Source organism: Zosterops lateralis (assembly GCF_965231275.1).
Source record: "Zosterops lateralis genome assembly, chromosome: Z".
NCBI lineage: Eukaryota > Metazoa > Chordata > Aves > Passeriformes > Zosteropidae > Zosterops > Zosterops lateralis.
The window spans coordinates 63698230-63719469 of record NC_139800.1 but is presented as its reverse complement, the minus strand read 5'-3'; the positions used below and the strand labels follow the sequence as shown (position 1 = coordinate 63719469).

General features: G+C 36.3%; 1 protein-coding gene across 1 annotated transcript; it reads left to right on the top strand.

The window, feature by feature from the left end:
- The first annotated feature begins 1393 nt into the window (after positions 1-1393).
- Positions 1394-17617, top strand: ANXA1 (annexin A1). Its single transcript, XM_083884287.1, has 13 exons — positions 1394-1507; positions 4990-5068; positions 7242-7335; positions 8110-8204; positions 8925-9038; positions 9614-9704; positions 10694-10773; positions 11673-11729; positions 13075-13168; positions 13699-13794; positions 14779-14837; positions 15722-15844; positions 17255-17617. The coding sequence occupies exons 2-13, from the start codon at positions 5003-5005 to the stop codon at positions 17312-17314; spliced, it is 1029 nt and encodes a 342-aa protein (XP_083740413.1). The 5' UTR covers positions 1394-1507; positions 4990-5002; the 3' UTR covers positions 17315-17617.
- Positions 17618-21240: the final 3623 nt, after the last annotated feature.

The following is a 21240-nucleotide window of genomic DNA, read 5'->3' as shown; positions in this document are numbered from 1 at the left end:
TGGGGGTCAAGCAGACAGGGCCAGGCAGCCTCTACTGTCCCCTCACCCCAGCCAGGAGCAGGACACCTGGGGTGGACACTGTAGGCAGCTCCACCTCCAGGCATTTGGCACCTCTCTGGGGATGGGAATGTGACAGGCCATCAGCCCATAGGCTGGGTTCCACTTACAGTCCCAGCCCTCTGTAAGGCAGCAGGGCAGTGGCTCAAGTGGGGAATGAGGGCTGAGGCCACTGCCGAGGGCAGATCCTGGGGCTGGGGTGGACTGACTGCTGTGTCCTTCAGCACCCCTGGAGGCTCTCCCCTTAGGCTGGTGGGATGGGGACCTCCTTGACTGTGATGAGCAGATTATTCTGAGCACCACACATTTGCGTGTAGGGAAGAAGATGTAAGATATGTTGGAATGTACTTGTGTGTTACTTTACATTTGAGAAATTTGTGAGGGTCTCCTCTAAAAATTACCAGCAATCCGTTCCTCTTCTTCCTCATATAATTAATTGTTAGACTGGGTTTCAAGGGCAGACTGCATTTTGTGTATGTTCATGTGAAGCAGATCAGCCATACTAGGGGTACCTATGCATTACAGCCAGTCAGGAGAAGGAAGAAATCTGCTGGGAGTCCTATTTGCCCATCGCAAACACTTCTGGTTCAGCAGCAGGTATTTCTTCACTGAACATCATGCTTCAGGCCAATCTGAGATGTTAGTAATATGCATGGTGTTGTGCTGTGCTGGCTGGGCAAGGAAGTGCTTGCAGAAAACCACTTCTAGCAGATATACCCTCATCTTGTGCAAACCACTCTCACTTTGAACTTCAGAGTTTAATCTCATTGCTTCAATCTCTTCCTGATTATGTAGATACTAGTTATTGCCCTTATATTAAGTAAGTCTGCCTTTTCCCATGTGTTTCTTTCCAAGGAAAAAAAGTTATTTATATGAAATAATAGATGTGTTTTATTCCTGGGTTATTTCTGTCATGGGCCCACAAGCAAAAGATGCAGAGCTGATTGCCACCAGATCTCAGTGGAGTGAGGATTCTGCCTTGACTCTTCACTCTTTCTTCTCTCAAAGTTTCACTGAGCAAAGACATATCTTAATATATTCACTTTTGAAATTATATCAGACATGTCAAAATGTGAAGATAATAACTCAAGTTTAGTTTTCTTAATATTTAATCATATGATCCCAAAAGATTTATGCAATTTATTAAAACTGGGGATGTGGTCAGGGCAGGAGAAGGGAGCTGCCATGGGTTGCTCTTTGTTTTCTTTTCCCTTCTGAAATTTGCTCATACTTTTGCCAGCACATAGTTTTGCAATGACTCTTTTTTTTTCCTTAATGTTTCTCCACTTTGGGTGGCAACCAGATATAGTTGCTGCAGATGATTACTAGGGCTGTGGAAACACTGGTTGCTGGGTGGAGTTTCCTGCACAGGGTATAAAAGTTTTGAGAGCCTTCTGCTCCTTTACTCCTGACTGTGCAGCCCTGCAAGGCAGTATTTGTGAGAAGAAAGGTAGGATTTTGTAGTTCATTATTGCTCTCTATAGACTCAGCACATTTTAGAAATTGTATGCCTAATTTGTCAAGTGACCTGGTGCAAACTTTCTGTGGGTTGGACTTGCTGTCAGGGAAAAAAAACGGGTGTGGTAGGAGAAATTCTTTCCATTCTGGAACATTTTGCACAAGGGCTTCGACAATTATTGCTTTTATTTAATGCAATTAAATAGAGGGAATAAAAAATGGTTAAAACTTCAAAAAGCAAACTTATTTGGTGTTGGCCATTTCATATACTTTCTCTTTGCCTTTTTAGAGGCTGCTGTAGAAATCTGCAGTAAAACTGAGTTCCTAGAAAACTACTATGTTGTGTATATAAATTTAAAAAAATAGAAACAGCTGTTGTTACTTCAACAGTTTGTGCATTATGACTGTAGAGAAATTTATGAAAAGTGATGAGAATCAAATATCTTAGAATCAAATCAGAAATAAATTTTAGAAATCAAACCAATCTTTTAGAAACATGAGAGCAAAATGCTGCTTTTCTGACTAAGAACTTGGCAAAACCACGTAAAATCTGTATCATCTGTGGTTCTTTCTGCTAAGTCTTTCCATAGAATTTTATAAGGATGAGATGGTGTTTCTGGATGATATTTCCATAATCAGCAGACTTTCCACTGCAAAGTAAATTACTCTATTAAATCTTCTGCCTGTTTTTCTGACTGTGTGTCATGACTGTAATTTACATCAAGATCCTGGTACTAAGCCTTGGAAAGAAACCAGGCATCTGACATGCTTCATGATATGGTTAAACAAGCACAGATAAATGCTTCATTTGACACGGACTGTAGTGTAAAAAAAATCTAGTTTGTGTCTTCAAATATTTTTAATAACCTTAAAAATTTTTGATTGGTCCTGTTCGAAGGTGTATCTTCAGGAGATTAAGAGCCAGAGAGAAAGGGATATTATGGTGATTTTTGTGAAAAAATGGTTACGGCTTTCAGTCTGGAAGTCTGTCTAATTTTTCAATTCCATTGCAATGTTGAGCATTCCAATTGGGAATTAGTTACTCCAGTCCTTTTCATACTACATTAAAGTAATATATGGACTGAATATATCCCTCTTGGATCTAGGTACTGTTTATATGACCTCTTTGCATTTTAGAGGGGCAGGACAAAGTATAGGGCAAGACCTTGTCTCCATCAGGGGGCTGGCTGTCTTCCTAGATTCCAGTCTTCTTTTTTCTTATCAGCTGTAGTTTCTTCCAAAGCTGAAGTAGAGTTTTTTACATAAGTTGGTTTCTTACCTTTTTAAACTTATTCAAGCAGACTAAGGTCTTTAGCCATTGATTACTTTGACTCATATTAAAATTGCTTTATTTCTTTACTAGATGGAAATAGATGGATCTACATGCCAGTGTCTTTATTTCAAAAGAAGAAAAAATACTTTTAAAAGTTTTTTAAGACACAGACTTTTTTTCTTACTGTATAATTTGAATAATTAAAAAATTAAGTTTTAGAGGCTTAATAAATCCAATTTTGTTTAGCAGCCTTCTGCTCCAGCCTGCCTCAAAAGCATCAAAAACCTTTAGAGCTTGGTGTCAAGGGTGGAGATGGGGATATGTAGAAGAAAAGGATGTGTTAGCAATGCTTCCTGAAGACAGTTCTCCCTGAAAAGGGTTACTTTATCAGGCAAAACACACCTCTTCTCAGATCTGGTTCTGGGAGACTGGATCTTATTCCATAGCTCGGGGTGTTTCACTGCTCTGTGAATCAGTCAGTCTGCAAGACATACCAGGACATGTGGGCGTTGATGACTCAGTGTACCCACAGTGGAGACTTTTAACTGTTTCCATCCTGCTGAATATGGCCTTCATATATGTTGTTATAAAATGCAAAGGAATTTTGGATACCATGTTGCTTTATCTGCCCTTGTTGTTAACTTCTGTCAATAGAAAGGCGCACAAGTCACTCTGACAATTTGAGAAAACTGCAGGTTGCAATTGTTATGTGAGCATGCTTCTCTGATCCTGAATAAAGAGTAGGTCATAAAAGTTGGTCCTTAAATCTGACTGAATATTCTGCCCATTATTTACCCAGTAGAGACCTACTGTAAATAACATACAAATATAGACTTTAAATCAGTTTCAGCTTTTCTGGCAACATAGGCAGAGCTAAATCCCTTCCTGAGGGAAAGAAACAAAAGCAAGAATTTTTTGGGAAGAGGGAATATGGTTGGCTCATACTTTAGAGAGAGCTGCAGGCAGGCTGTCTGAGATATTTTTCACTTTGTTGGCTGGTGAATGCAGAAGCAAGCTTTACAGTTCTGCTGTGAGGGAAAGAAAGAGCTTGGCTACAGCTACACTCCTTGGTCCTAAACTTTGGATCAATTCAAAAGACTGGTCTCTGCCCTTCCTACAGTATAGAGGGGGTGTGTTACCAGAAAAACTAACCTAATCCTTTATAATTGTGTATATGATCTGTACTCCAAGACTGCAGACAAAATTCTGTCTCTTAACACCAGTTTCAAAACCAGTCTGGTTTACTCAACAACCTTATCTCTGGTTACTGCTTACATTTAAAACCAAGTCTTTCCTAGAGTGTGCTGATGAAAAGTGTTTTAAAATTATAACCTAGTTTGAGTAACTTTATTCAATAAACCATTGATTTCTTCTTTCTACTTCCTCACTATTTCAGTTAACAAACAGAATATTTCCCACACCAACAAAAGAAGTTGTTATGAAGAAAAGCATTCATCATTTTTGAGTACTTAATGTTACATGACCTCTCATTTTTTCCTTTTCTGCATAGTGACTTCTGGGAAAGCTGTGTAGACTTTCTTTTAGAGTTGTAAAAAGCAAAATTTTCTTTCCTTTCCTCTTCTTAAATTGGCAATGCTTTATTATTGTTTTGTAGAAATTGTAGAAAATATGTAAGAAAAAGCAATGTGTATAAAACTATCCAAATTTACTCATCTTCCTTAGAAAATGTCTAGTCAAAGAAATTACATGAAAAATGTTTAACAAGAGAATATATTTTTTCTAACATAATACACAAGAACTCCAACCTCAGTAAATGATGAGACAAGAACCCTTTTTTACCGGCGAATTTTAAAATAATCAAATTAAATGGGTTAATCTATCATAGGTGATAGATTAACAAATGAGAAAGACAGACTAATTGATTTCTAGTAACTTCCCTTTGTAAGTAAGTGCTAATGCTAATTAGTATAAGCAAATAGTACTACTGATAAAACTACTTTTATATAAAACTTCTGAAGGTAGCTAAGAATGTAGGGGTGAGCAAGCAGCTGTGGATCATTACATTATTCATGAAACATCAAATTTACCTGCCTCTAATAGCACAGGCCAGTTACCATGTGGGACATTAACCATGACATATCACAGTGCTAGAATAGTGCTTTTGGGGATGAAAAATCTTGAGTTGCGCTGGTACTGAAAGTGATGAAAAATGGTTTGTAACTTGATGCATCTCTTCCCAGAAACTCTGTCAACATGGCTATGGTATCAGAATTTCTGAAGCAGGCATGGTTCATGGACAATCAGGAGCAGGAATGTATTGTAAGTATTATCAATTTTTGAAAGCACCATCTTTGTTTTCCTATACTCTTACAAGTGGTTTAAAAGCATTTAAACATCTTCCATAAATGCAAATGGAAGACAAACAATGGCAAAACTCTAGCAGATTAGAACTGGAATCCAATTTTATTGCAGTATATAATGTAGGAAGTTTGCTACAAGATGAAAAATTGTTCCTATTTGCATCTATCAGTCTAGTTATCAATTCCTAGGCAGAACTAGTTAGTGTGATTAAAATGTAATTCCCAGTGGCCAGTCACTGAATCACTCAGATTGGCTTCTTTAATGTGGTAATCTGATGCTGAGTTGTGTGAATGTGTATGAACGTGTTCAGGCAATGTATGTGGAAAAAAACAGGGACTCTTTGGATGAGGAAGCCATGAGTTAGAACCCAGGAATGTAAAGCAGGAAGTAAAGTCACTGGTATATATCCTAGCTTTCATATCACATGTCACAGTCGCGGTGGAATGAGCCGCAGCACGTAATAAAAAGCCTCAGACAATGAGTACTGTTAGACATTAGAGGGAAGGATATGGTTGTGAAGAGTCAAGAGTTACTGTGCTAGCATGATATGCAGAACGTTTGTGATAATGAGATGAAGATACTGAAATGAAAGCAAAGGTAAAGGAGTGAAATCACTATGAAATCACACAAGTTCCCTAAAAACTTACGTTTTGAAACCAAAATTATATAGAGGAAATTTCAGTAAACAGAAGTTTTCTGCTCTAGGTCCCTGTAGATTTTGTAATTTTGACTCCACAACATTTTGAGCACAAATCTTTGGCTCCACCATCCCCCTTTCATTCCCAGGTCCTGAGATGTTCTTGTCTATGGTGGTTAGAGATTTTTGTATTGCTGGTAGATAAGTTTGGCATGGAAACCAGTATACAAAGGTTGGCCTGCAAGATTGAGAAACAGGCAGTGAGACAGTCCCATTCCTTTGTTTACTTTGCACACAAGACACAATGACCTCTTGAAAAGCATGCAAGAGACTGATCTAAGTATGCAATCTGTCTGCTCTTTTACAGCTCCTAGTGAGATAATTCTGTAGGGAGATGAACATTTAATTAACTAATTCTACTAGAAGTGTAGAAAATTCAATACAAATTGTATGCATGGAACCTTGTCCTTTCTTTTAGGATATTTTATTTTAATGGCAAAGGATAAAAAAATTAAAACACTAGTTTTTGAAACAAGAAAAATTATAGGTAATTCTGGGTCATCTAGCTAAAATGCTGGTGTCTTCGAATAAGAAATCTAACCATATATCACAACAATGGGAATTTTCTGTAAATTTTTCATCCAAGAATCTTGGAGCATTTTATAGTTCTGTAATAGCAGTAGACTGGAATCTGTTATTTAGTGCTGTTGAGTGCTGAATGACTTGCTTAATGCTGTTAGGTCCTACCCATAAATTGATGCGTCATGTTCCTGACATAGGGCAAGCCAAAGGATCTGTTGTACAGTTCCCAGAGATTTTCAGATACTGATTGGGGAGTGCCCATCTAGGAGAAGATGCACCAAAACCAGCCAGTGGAAAATGCTTTGTGAAAACCATGACTTTTGTCTAAAGTTTCAAAGAAGCTGGGCAAGAGGTCTCCACTTCCTTTTAGGGTTAGGCTTGAACACTTCCCCAAGATCTTGAAGGCAACAAGTGTTTGAAAGCTTAGATATGAATCAGCTGAGGACAGCCATAATGTAACACAGTCAGTTTGCATAAGATAAGCAAAGAAATTAGCACTTTACTGGAAACCCTTGTAAGATTTAATTGTGAGTTTAGAGCCCATAAAATTTGAGCATAATTTCCTAATTATGACAGTTAATTATTTTCTTATGCAATCCAACTTACACTAAGAAATAGGTGTTCAGGTACCTAAAAAAATTTATGAAGTACTTTTTTCTTTAATATGAGAGTTGTGAAAGGAATAGATAAAATTATCCATTATTGAACCCATTTAATTACTTGTAGCTACAAAACTGTGTGTTCCTTCGTAATAGAAGGCAACCACAAATGCATAGTTTATTTGGACATTCAAATCTGTTTCCACACAAAAATATTCCGCAGTATGAGCAATATTTTATTTTATTTTATTTTATTTTATTTTATTTTATTTTATTTTATTTTTTAATTTTATTTTTTATTTTCCCTCTGCAGAAGAGTTCAAAAGGTATCCCTGGAGTACAGACATACCCAAATTTTGATCCATCGGCTGATGTTGCTGCTTTGGACAGAGCTATTACTGTAAAGGGTAAGAGGAGTAAATATTTAACTTACTACATTAGGATCCTTCCTTAGAAAATTTTGAGGGCAATGCTGAATAAAAGAGCAAGAGGCAGGGGCAAACAGAAGAGGTGCCTCTACTTTTAAAAGCTTGGCAATACATTAAAATATGTTACTTGGTGAAGAATCTCAACTCTTTGATAGCCTGATGTTGTATTTTAGTTCCAGACCTTAATGTTATATTAAAGTATTCGAATATGTTGAAGGAAGGGTTGTAAAAATTTAATTCTAGGGAAGGAAATAATTTTGCAACACTAATACTTTTTGGCTTGATTTCCATAAGATTCCTGCAAGAGGCAATGATTATGCTGATAATATATTGGATGCTTCTGTTATATTTCTCTCTTTAAATGAAATTCACATTTGGCACTTTGTTTCTACTTCAAAAGGTTTTTGACTTACTGAGATTAAAGGAGGATGCCATCTAGTTTGGTTTATAGTGTAGATTTCTGTTTGATTGGGTTTTTTAGGTTTTTTTCAGTTTAGTGGAAGACCTACACTCAGAGCACTTTAAGACTTTTTGTATGAAATTTTTGTGTCCTGGATGGATCTATCTATTTGGTTTCTTAGCTACAACACTAATCTTGTGAGTCTGTAGATGATTACAGCTTTTCCTTTGGTTATATTTTAGTTTGTCAAGAAATCAAAATATGACCTAAAGGACATAATAATTAAAAAAAATTAACTGGCTAAATTATGTATATATTTTGAATATATTGGAATTTTGTTTGGTGGTTCATAGGTGTGGATGAAGCCACCATCATTGACATCTTGACTAAGAGAACAAATGCTCAGCGACAGCAAATCAAAGCTGCCTATCAGCAGGCTAAGGGGAAGGTAAAGTATATTCAAACCAAGCTTCTTTTTCACCCAGAATATCAAAGTTTCTTCTGGCTCAAATGATATATATGAGTAAAGATAGAATACTGAACAGGATAGGAGAGTTGTAGGACCATAACACTGTTGCCCAAGTATGCCAGCACTGGTATAGGGAGGGGCTTCTAGTGTTTTTTAGAACATTTTTAGATAGGCAGCAGAATAAATCAGATTTTTAGGGGTTTTTTTCACCCTACTTAAATTTAGGTCAAATTAGAATATAGCCTTTATCTTCAGAACTTGTGTTTTTGTTAAGGGCCATATTACATATGTTCACTTCAAACTTCATGCAATAAACAATGAGTTGAAATGTTATACAAATAAGCAACTCAGTCATAATTGTAAGAGTGATATGGCATTACCTTCTGTTGAAGAACGAGTAGCTTATTTTGAGTCCTCTTCTGATGCTGTAAATGTTTCAATATAGCTGAACTGCAATGTGCGAAAGCACACCAGAATACTTACTGAAAAACCCTCCCTGACACTTTAATTAACATAAAGTGTCAAACACAACAAATCTGAAACTAGAAGTAGGGATTCACAATTCTTTCTATTATAAATATAGGAATGATGTAGACTAAGATTGATCAGAGGTCAGACTAATTTTTGGATTGCTGCTGAGCAGCAGCTACACTTTTACCATTCATTAACTTAGTGTGCTTCTTATTCTTCCTGAAACAGAGTCTAGAAGAGGCTTTGAAAAAAGCCCTGAAAGGCCATCTAGAAGACGTTGTTGTGGCTTTGCTCAAAACTCCAGCTCAATTTGATGCTGAAGAATTAAGAGCCTCTATGAAGGTAAGGCAAAATCTTCAGAGAAAAATTTCCCTAGAGAGCATATGTACTTATCAAGACCTATAAATAACACTGGACACAGATTTCAAGGCTTGTGTAGTATCTTTATTTCAGATTCATTTTGTTAAATAAATCTGTATTGGTAACTCAGTTTATGAGAACAAGACCCAGTAATCCCTGCTGCATTTTAGAGTTGGAGGAGATCCTTTTGTGTGCATGAACTCTTTCTGCCTTCTGAAAACTGGTTGCTAATGGGAGCCATAGCATTTACATTCATGTTTACATAGAAGAAAGTAAAAAAGGGAAGGAGCTATTTTTTTCCATAGATTTTGCATTCCTATCTTTTATGTGCACTATTTGATCCCTTTAGCACTTCTTTTGGGCACCAGTATATTGAATGTGATAAAAATTTAATTGCAAAAGAGCTGAAATTTCATTATATGGAAGCACAATATTTTTAATTTTTATTTCTCTTTCCATGAGGTGCCTTCAAAGCCAAAGCAGTGATTTTCATCTTATTTATGAGAAATTTAAGTTCTATTGAATAACATCTCTGAAATTTCAATTGCTTTTATTAGGGGCTTGGAACTGATGAAGATACCTTAATTGAGATTCTGGCCTCAAGAAGCAACCGAGAGATCAGAGAAGCCAGCAGATACTACAAGGAAGGTAATTCAGAGCATGAAATAAGTATTAAGAAGCAAGAAATAAATTATACCGTTGTATAACCCTATGGTAGACACATCGAAGTCACAACCTCACCTAGTATGAGGAATTGAGAACAATATAGGAAGCAAATGAAGCTTCACAAAAATTTGACAGGGTTGCTGGGGAGGAAGGTCATAGTGACTTTTGCTGACCTATGTAGATCCCAATAGTGAAGGAAAAGGTACATCACCACTGCTGGAATTGTGAGTGTCTCATGGAATAAGTCACACATTTAGACATTTTCTTGGATGCATGCAAAGCCAAGCTACCTTTCTTCCCCTGTAACTAAACCTTGGCCGACATTTTAAGATAAAAGCATAGACTTAAAAAAAAACCTTACTGGGTTAGCAACACAGGCATGTTAGCAGTTGGAGCAACCAGTGAACTGTAGGGGAAAAATACTTGAAATTACTACAGTGTAATGTGTACAGTGTAATGTGATTCTCTTATATGTCAAGTTTACTGGGTTGTCTAATTAAATCCTGTTTTTTGAGATGATGAGGTAAGTTTTACCAAGACATTTCTTCTTACATACCTATATTAAAAGCTTGATTTTCTGGGAGAGGTTCATATTTGAGTTCAATACTGATAAGAGCAGCCAGAAGTAAAACCAAAAAAGAAAAAGGCTCAGAAAAAGGTTTATATATTTTACAAGCAGAAACCCAAAACACTGCTACCCACAAAACCTTAGAGATGGACATTTTTTTCAGCACATTTTAGGTTTAATCTCCAATTTCACAGCATATCTCAGGCTTTAAAGGACATGCTACAAATAAACTCCTTTACTTGAAAACAAATGAAAGAAATTAAGAAAACCACATTTCTAGTGGGCATATTTAAGTGGGAAATTAAGAAAATACTGAAAAAGATCATAGAGTGCTTTGATGGGACCTTTAAAGATTATGTAGTCAATTAAGTTGATAACTTCAAAACAAACTATTTGATTGCAGTGATGAAGAGAGATCTGACACAAGATATCATCTCAGACACATCTGGAGACTTTCAAAAGGCTTTGGTTATTCTTGCCAAGGTATGTTATGCTTAAGCATTTTGAGTGACAGTATCTATAATCAAAAACCAATATTCCCAAGACTATTTTAGAGAGACTTGCAATAAGTAAAGATTTATGAAATTTTTATTTCTTTGCATTGCTTTTTTTACTTTTATATCCCAGACCATTAGAAACTGAGATTTTATCTCAAACACCTTTTAAAAAACTTGATTGTCAAACAGTATTTCCTTTTTACCAGTTATGATTTTAAGACTTTTTTTTGTGCTCTTTAAGCACTAGAAAAAGTAACAGGTACAATGTCATGGCAATTGACTATAAAAAGAAGATATATTTAAAATTAGAGATTTTTCCGGTAATGTATGTTTCTAGTAGCTAGATAATGGGACAAGGGCAGGGAGTTAACAAGTGGACAAAGTGTTTTGTAAATTTACATTCGAAAGTAGATGAGTTCAAACACTGTACCTTCCCAACAAACACCCACTTTTAAAATAATTAAATATTTTATTTTTGAGTATATGTATATGAACCTTGTACTTGCACACAGGCTAACATTTTGATACATCTGTTTTCATGGTTTGGATTTCCAGTTTTAACTTTCAAATCAACTTGAAAGGAGTTGAATGATCATCAGGGAGCAGGTCACAGGTTTGAAGCCTGTAGTTTCATGCCAAGAAACAAATACTTCCTGTGGATTTTTAGGTAGGAATTAAAAAATAAGTTGCTGATGGCTGTAGAAGCACGTTCTCTGATTACAATTACAACAGTTTTAATCACAGGATGATTGACATAATTGCACCTATTTTCAGTTATATATTGGTTTATGTACGAGAGTGGCGCTGCAGAACTCCCAAATGTTGAGCTTTAGTGAACTGAATGATTGTAAGCACCAGTGAAATTTTATTTATTTCTTTATGTAGGGCGATCGGTGTGAAAATCCTCATGTGAACGATGAACTTGCTGACAATGATGCCAGGGTAAGATCATACTTGGCACTTTGCAGAACTTCTTCTGACTTACTTGAGCCTCTACTGTCTGTCTGGATCCTGTGCATTGCAGACCTAACAGAGATTTCAATGTCATACAGCAATCATTTCTGAGGAGACAGTATTTTACAAAATTCATGCAAGTTAATAACATGAAGGAAATTAGATAGTCACCCTAATATCTAGCTTTGGAAACATTTCTGCAAGATCCTGTCTAGTTCGTGATGAGCATGCAGACCATTTGAAGTGCAAGCCAACAAGTGGAGAAATTAGACCCAGTCTTGCTTCTGTTTATGAAACAGTTCTTGAATTAAGGGACAAGGTATGCCCATCTATGTGCAGAATTATCTACCATACACTGACCAGTGTGAACTCTGCAGTATATTAGATATAAATATTGCTTTTTAGTGACAAATCTTTCAAGATTATTGGTAAACCTCAGTCATTTTCTCAATAATTCTGAGATAGACATCTGATCTTTTTCTTATTTCTTCCAGCATTAGTGGGACTGTCTTTGCTAAAATCTTGATTAAAAATCACCTATAAAATGTTACATCACAGTTACAATTTAGGTTTAGATGACTTCAATTTGATTTTTTAAAAAAAGCCAGCCAAGAAAAGGCCATTGAGAAATACTGTTTTAATTCCTGTTACATAAGGAGTTTAGTTCTGTCATCATAAGCAAGTAAATTAATACTTTTTCTAAGTTCAAGAGTTCAGTACTATTTATCTTGATGCAGAGTGTTAAATCTTCAAGCCGTGTTGAAGTCTTTTATTATTAGTCTTAAAAAGGTTTGAGGAGGTGAGAAAAATAGAGGAGACTGATTTGGTTCTTACTTTCCTGGAAGTAAAAGTCACTCCTGGAAAGATGAGGAAATACTTATTACATAGGTTTCTCCTGCATATTGCGCCAGTTAGTTGCAGAAATAATTTAGTCAGTCTTATGAAATCTTACTAGTCCTGAGCTTACGTTGGTTTGTCAGTCTTAAGAAATCGTACCAGTCCTCAGCTTTCGTGCAGACTGCTATCTGAAAAATGAAAAAGAACTTCATTCAGGAATGTAGTATACCCAGGAAAGCTAGATGGTGATTGTAAAATGTCTGAAAAAATGTTTTCTAGCTGCACAGTGTTCACTAGGTACTATTACGACATAAGTGAAGTAAGAAGTATTATTTGACAGAGCTGGAGTTAGTCTGAGGTAGGGTACAGTTTTGATCTGGATTGTGTCAAGGGAAAGTTTTCATTACTAATAAGCAGTGGCCTTCAAAATACAGTATTCCTGTTTGAATTTTACCTGTCTAATATTGACCTTGTCACCTTCTTTTCTTTATGACAGGCCTTGTATGAAGCAGGAGAGAAAAGGAAAGGAACAGACACTGCTGTGTTTGTAAATGTTCTTACTACAAGAAGCTACCCACATCTTCGAAGGGGTAAGTTGAACAAAGCTGTTCATGAATTCTGAGAAGATTATCAAGACATGGCTCTGATTGGAAGTATGCTTGCTGACTAAGGGTGTGGTTGGCAGCCCAGATGTTCTTTCAGTAGTAGAGATGAGCAATATTATTTGGGCTGTTAACAAAACTAAAAGTCTCAGCTTAGTTAGGGTTGTGATCACAATGCCAAGCGATGAGAAATGACCCCAATGATGAGAAGCAAGACCCCAAAATGGTCTCGCTTCTTAGCCAGTTTGCCCTAGACAGGGGGCTATCACACAGTGGCTCTGGTTTAGTCAGTTGGCCACCTCTACCCCATCCAATGGGAAAGGAACCATTCTATCCTACCAAAGTCCTATTCCATATCCCAACTTCATCAGTCAGTGCAGTAACACTGCTCTTTACACTGCGCTCTCTGAAGAAAGTGAGAAAGATGGCCCACAAACAGTCCTCTGCTGCAGCAGTGAGGACAGAATAGGGCAGAGACAGTGCAGGGAGAATACTGGGTTTTTTTTCCCTTTATTTAGTCTTTCAGAAGTACACCAAATACAGCAAGCATGACATGAACAAGGTACTGGATTTGGAGCTAAAAGGTGATATTGAGAATTGCCTCACTGCCCTTGGTAAGTGGTTCTGCAGACTGAAATCTACTTTATGTTCTGAGTAAACTTAAACTTTTATTTCTGCCATAATTGCTCTGATCAGAGACTGTTCTGTACTTACCCTGCTTCAATGAGTAGCTTGCTAAATAACACCTTGAAAAGTCTAATCTAATCATAGTGATTTAATTGACACCTAAAATCAGTTGAAGTTGACGAATGAGTAGAAATACCTCACCTGATATTCGGAAAGGTCTCTTAAAGAAGAATGGATGGGTTTCCAACATAGGAAGTCTTTTACAAGAAATCAATATGCCAAAAATAGCTGTCAGAACAGGTACAGTTTGTATCAAAAATCCAATAGTTTTAAACCTGTCTTCAACCAAAGCCGCTCTTCCCCAAGTTTCATGTTGCAAGAATACTTATAATATTGATAATTAAAAACATAGAAAAAGTCCTTCATTGTTTTTTTCAAGAAAATATTCTTATAAAGTTACTGACCGCTGTTCATGAACAAAAAGGTATAGAAGGGACTCCCTCTTACCACTGGATCAGGGATGTAATTGGGAGCCAGGCACCCATCTTGTTCTTAGCTTTTATATCACAATCAAATCTACTTTGAGTAAAAGAACAATTTCCATCAGATCCACCTCAATATCAAAATTTAACTATAATTTGGTTTACAAAATATCAGATTATAACCACCTGTGAAGGCATAAATGCTTTCACATTTTTCTTCTTGGGAGCTGCAACACCTTCCTTAATTTTGTGGCAGTAAACTAGGGAGAAATGTGTTGTTTTTACGGTAATTATTCTCCCCTGACTGAATTGCTTTCTGAATAAACAGAGGAAAGGATCTTTTTGTCCTCATACACTATGAAAAAAGGTAACAAAGTACATTAAGAGTGTACATGGGTAGGAAAAATGAATAGGTTTTGAAAGTGTTTTATTGGTAGACTTTTATTACATGTATAGCAGAAGTGACCTTGTCTCACTGCTTCATTACAGTGAAGTGTGCTACAAGCAAGCCAGCTTTCTTTGCAGAAAAACTCCATTTGGCAATGAAGGTAATCTAAATTAAGATATCCTCTTTGTAAACATGGGTTGCTTTATAAGCCGAGAAATAAAACGTTAGCTAGAGGTCTCTAGGCCCTTTGTGTGACAGAAAAAGACTGCAGAAGGAAATCCAGAGTATTTCTCTTACTCCTTCTATTCCTTCCTTTGAAACCTTACACTTTCTGTTGGAGGAGTTGTCTCTTTTCTATAGTGTGTTCAGGAGGACATCTGTCCATCCACACATATCTTTTACTGTTACAGTGACAGGAAGGAGACTGGAGCCCTTCTTATGAAACAACTACTATAGTAATAAGGGAAAAGTAGAGCAATTCTAGATCTTGGAACGAACCTCGTGGAAGCCTAATCTATAATGAGATATCCACTATCCTTCTGGAAAGTTAGTCAGGCAGCTGGAGATCATGAAACAGTCTCTAGTATGCAGGTATTGTCATAACTCCTGGGACTTGGTTAGGAGCAGTATGTGAAAAATTGAGTGAAACATCATGAAAATGCAGATCATTGCACTATTAAAAAAGTCATGAAAAAAGGCAATGAAGTCTAGGCTGTCCCTAATGTCTAGCAAGTGCAGTGAAGAAGATGTCTGTTTTTAGGAAACAGCTAGAAGAAATATTTAAAAATATTTTAAATACCCCAAAAACAACAGGGTGGAGGTAGCCTATCAGAAGTAAATTGTGGTCATAGGGAACATAAGTCAGATATGAGACCTCCTTGTTATGAGAGATACTAAAGGGAAAGGAAGGGGGTATGTTTGTCTATAAAGAAGTCTGATGGATCAACAAACAGAATTAGATTAAATGTTATTTCAATGATGAAAGTAACTTAATTATTTTCCTTCTTTTTTCTTCCTCTTTTTTTTCTCTGTTTCTTTTGATAGGGTTCTGGGACCCGGCACAAAGACCTCATCAGAATCATGGTTTCACGCCATGAAGTGGACATGAATGAGATCAAAGGCTATTACAAGAGCCTGTATGGCATCTCTCTCCGCCAAGCCATCATGGTAGGTTTTCTCCCATGTGACACATGAAACACAAAACAACCAGATGATTTTTGAAGTCCAGTAAAGATCTGTTAGTTTTCTGCCCCTCAGTCACTGGTTCATCTTGCATAGCTCATTGTAGATGAGTACCTTCTTTTCCCAACGGCCCACAGGTTGGGAGAACTAATTCCTTTTCCAGGTCAGAGTTTTTGTCAAAAGAGTCATAGAAATAGCAGTGATACACGTCTCAGGATATCATCTTACAGTAGAACCCAAGAGCAGAATGAAGAGTACAATATCCTCAAATTCTTAAGCAGTACCTTAGCAGGATAGTGGGGATGATTACCATGACAGCTCTAAGGGAGGTATTTGACACAACTGGATATTGGCTTTTAACATTTGGGGTATTCCAGTAAATGAATTTTTAATTTTATTAACATTTATTTGGCCTGTCTTCCCTATGACCTAAATAAATGAGTTAAACTAACTGAAATATTTTCTTTAAAGAGACTGACCACCCAATGTACTTTCCAGAAAATTCAAGTGGTGAGGGCCTTCAAGAAAACTAAACTGGCAAAGCACCTTTGTAGAGAGCAGTAGACATCACTGAAAAAAAAAAAAAAAAGATGTCTTGATTGGAGTAGAAACATACTCCCTACATGAAAATGCCTTTTGGATTTTTATTGATGTCTGCTACTTCTTCAGTTAGGTGCCAAAGGTCACTTTTAATCTTCCCATAAGTGTGTGTACAACCTGTAATTTGGTATGTAATTACACCACCTCATCCTATTCCAAAGTGGTGATTGCATCCAAATGTCTTGAGGCATAGCTTGGCCACCCTAAACAATTCATATGTCTCTGAAAACTAGATTCAAATTAAAGAGAACAAGAAATGCATGCAATAATTACACTGCATACTTAATGCATGTTATCTATTTTTACCAATCTGAATAAGCAGCTCCATGGTGAGTAGAGTACCACTGTACTGTTAGCCTTTGTTTGAGGTACTCCTAGACACAATGCCTATACACAAAGTGCTGTAATATTAATGAGCATTGGATACCACTGATCAAGAAAGTTTCACTTTATTTAGAGTAAAAGCCTAAGTTCCCAGGTAGATAAAAACCTATGCTTCTCTTCTTCACTTATGCCATTAGACCTCCCAGTATTTTCTACCTCTACCATTCCCAGCCTTGTCTACCTGTGCTCCACTCTGGAAATGCATGCTTTATTTCTAGAGCATACAAATAACTTCAGTGAGGGTGCTTGGTTACAGTCCAGTCTGTGGCTAATTGGTGTCTTATCAAGTGATTAATTTATATATATGGAGCACTAATATTTGATCAATATATATTGAATTTTATTTGAGATTTATTTTACTTGAGACTGTTACAATAACAATTTGTGGGGGTTTTGTGCTTAAATTTACAGGATGAACTCAAAGGGGATTACGAAACCATCCTGGTGGCTTTATGTGGAAGTGATAACTAAGTTTTCAGTTCTCCTGAAATGCACACAAGCCCAGTTGCTGAAAACCTTTTTATTTGCATTCTATGTAAAACACAGGCTTTACACATGGGGATTCTGTGGAATGTCACTTAGTGCACATGTATTATGTTTAAAACCTGTAACTCCAAATGTATTTTTTTCAATATTCTTACTCTGAATGGCATCAGTATTTCTAGTTGCCATTATTTATCCAAAGTGAAAGAATGCTCCAAAGTTTCTGTTCACATGAATGTGACAATTGTAAAGTTTTTTCTATGCTAAGCAAATAAAGTTTTAAAAATAAAATTTAGCCATGTGTAACTTTGTATATCCTTTGTTGCTATTCTGCATTTAATTTCAAGTTGTGTGAGTACAATGTGTGAGGGAAAAATCAGTAAATAGCTTATCAAAAAATAACGTAGAAATGTCAAGTATAGCTCTGATCGGCATAAGATTTTTTTTGGCAGAGTGCAAGAGGATTTCAGCAGGAATGTGTCCTTTGTAAGAGCTCAGCCTAGCTATACAACTTCAAAATAGGAATGAGGGAGCAATAAGAATTTTTATTTAGAGTAAAGGAGAAGATAAACATATTGTTAATATGAAAACAGCTGTTACCTGATTACAGGGACTTTGCAGAACCATGTAACAGAGGAAATGTTTACTGTGGATTGCTACATTTGAAGCACTTCTCCTAATTTTATGGCACCTCAGTATTTTTTAAAGTATTGTATGAATGCATCTTAGCTAGAGGCAAGAGTAGTTGAAGTAGTAGTTTTGATTGTATTCTATTTTTGTCTACTTCTAAAATGCAAATGCTGATTGTTTTGAAGAGGAAGGATTGGTTTGTGTAGTGCTGTATCAAGGAGGAGTCATACAGTCCTCCTAGGCGTTCACTTCTGTCTGAGAGGCACAAGTTCCTGTACAGTTAAGGAATTACTTCTTTAAACATAAAAAAACCCCAGAATTTTTTTTAAAAATTCCATTTATATGGCTCTTATATATGGCTGTTTCACAATTGTTTTAAATATTATGATCTGTTTATTTCCATGGAAACCTGGAGCCCATTATTATAGTGTGGAAACTTTCATACTGCAAAAAATAGGACTGAGGTTAATGCTTGTGAAACAGAGCACCATCTGTTTCACTGCCAGAAGGCCCCATGATGGTCTGAGTAGAAGTGAGAAATGTTTCTAAACAAAAAAAAAAAAAAACCAAAACCAAAACCAAAACCAAAAACAAACCAAACCAAAACAAAACAAAAAAACAAAACAAAAAAACCCAAAACAAAACAAAAAAAAGATTTTTTAGGTATGCTAACCTAAATGGAAAGGTCATTTCCAAGGCTTTAAGAAGGACAATCCTAGTCTTAAAGAGCTCTGCACAGTAAAGGGGAGAGACAGAGAATTAAATGGACCAGTACAAATAATCTTTTTCAATGCAAATTAATAAGAGCATCAGCAGTGAAATGTAAGTGAAAGTCTATATATACTAGCTCTAGTCAGATTGTCATTAATATAAGATGGATTACCGCAGAAGACCAGTAATCAAAGATAGTTTGGATTTTTTGTTCCTTTTTGTATCAAAGGAGAAAATGCCGTATAAAATCACTGCAAATATTAATAAGTCCCTAAGGACTCCATTCAGTAGCATGCTTCTCTTTGTGCTGAGCTTCAAGCATTGGAAGAGTCCACAGATTTGTACGAAGGAAGTACATGTACAATTTTTCCGCAGCTGTTTTCCCAACCAGTGTTAGATATTAAGCACCAGTATAAGAAAAAATAAGAAAGGCAAAATAAAAAACCCCATTTTTCTAAATTTATCTCGAAATCAGAAACTCAACTGCAAGAATGTTGTACTTTGAAGAACTTCTTGGCGCTTATTCAGACAGTCCAGAGGAAGGCTTGCTGGGGCACAGTGCTGGAATTTCCACCACTGTTTTAGTGAAACACAATTTATCTATTTTATAATTCCTCTTCTGAGATGATGCAGGTATTTCATAACACCCTACAGAAATAAAGAGGTCTTTATTTAACCAGGTGTGAACATGGAATAGAAGAAATCTAGCCTGTCATGTTTCAAAGACTGTAAGATATGATTTTATTGGAAAGTTATGAATTAGAATTTGAATTGCATTCAAACGTGTGAGGAATGGTGATCCACTCGATGGGGAATGGCCATCCAGCCATTTAAATGGGGTGGATGGGAGGTGAGTGGTGAAATCAAAAGGAAATGTCAGGAGAATGTCAGGGGAATGTCATATCTACATATATGTAAATATGTTACAGCAAAGGCCATAGTGAAATTCATGAGAAGGGTTTCTTTGCTTTGTTGTAATTTGGTGGGAGGGGAGGAGACAAAAAGGTCATAAGAAACGCAACAAGAAGATTGGAATATGATTTTTTTAAATCATTGCACTTGTAGTCTATCAGCAGAAAACTACTGCGAGGGCACAGCTCCACTGCAAACATGTAAATTCATGAGCCACTTAGCATCTTCACCAGGAAAATCTTTCTTAAGGGCTGGTAACTTTGAAATAATTTAGAAATATATTGGAAAACCATTCCTTCAAATAGCACTAACTTTTTCATGGCTGTCTAATAAAATACAGTGGAAATGCTACATCTGTCACATTTAACTTATTATTACTTTATGATCAGCCATCTGCTGCACGCATTGGACAGTTTCTTCAGGTTCTCTTTCACTGTGAATACTTTTCTGATCCTTTTGGCTTTGCCCTCACAAAACAAATAGCGGATTTATAGGAGGCTAGAAAAAGAAATACGAATTTCCAAATAGCATTTCCAAAAAAAAAAAAAAAAAAAAAAAAAAAAAAAAAAAAAAAAAAAAAAAAAAAAAAAAAATCTGAGCTCTGGTGCCATCTTGTGGCTGTCGAGAACAAGGACAAGGGATTTCGACAGAAATTCAGTCTCAAACAGCGGCAGGTACTGACACTGTTTCCGAACTGTCATAATAATGAGAGATAAAGTAGTTCAGCATATTGTGGAAAACGGGGATTTTCTATTTCCCCCTTGCCCCAGCGTCCGTTTTTTCGCACTGGTTTCAGAAAGAACAAGTAGAAAAAAAGAACTAGCTGATGTACTCTCCAGGCAAGAGGCAAAGAGAAGTTTCTCGAAGCACTTACATAGACGAGTGCAGAATATAAAAAGCGCCTCCAAACCCAAGGCATTACCAGACTTCTCTAAAACCATAGCAAACGTGCTCACAACAAACCCTGTACTTGAAAGATTCATCCACCATGCAGTATGTCTCTTATTCAGCAGATTTGAGCAAAGAAGGGTGAACTTTTAATAGACACCACTACAGAAGATGCTATGACAAGATGATGCAGCTAAACAGCACTAGGTGTGTTTATCTAGGGTAAAAATAAAATGACGTAAATTTGTTTCAGGAAATTAGGCTGGTTTTCTATCTCCATTCCAGAGGTGGCCTGTGCCCAGTTCTATCAATTGCTATGTGCTTTTATTGTATGCCCATTTTGCTTTAAATCATTGGAATAATGTAGACAAAAAGTTATTTAAAATTCTGGGCTTTTAAAAATTTTTAATTTAAAAAAATTACATTTTTCAATGTCTTATTTTGCAACCTATTCAAGTGCCTTCTTCATTTAGTGGGATATATAGAAATACAGAAAAGCTAAACATCAAATATAGAAAAGTTAAACACTGCTTCTAAGGAGCTCAGATTTACAAAAGTGGTGGCAAGGAGACCATTACAATATTTATTATTGTTTTCTATGCTATTCTTCACAAATCGATGAATTTTAATATTTCCATTATTGTCAGAATAAAGAAAGGCAGAAATTAGATCTTGTATGTTCCTTGATTATGTTGTCTGGAACTTTATATTAAATTGTTCACTGTCATACTATCAGAAGTTTCCTGAGCAGTTGCAGTTAGTAAGTATTGCAT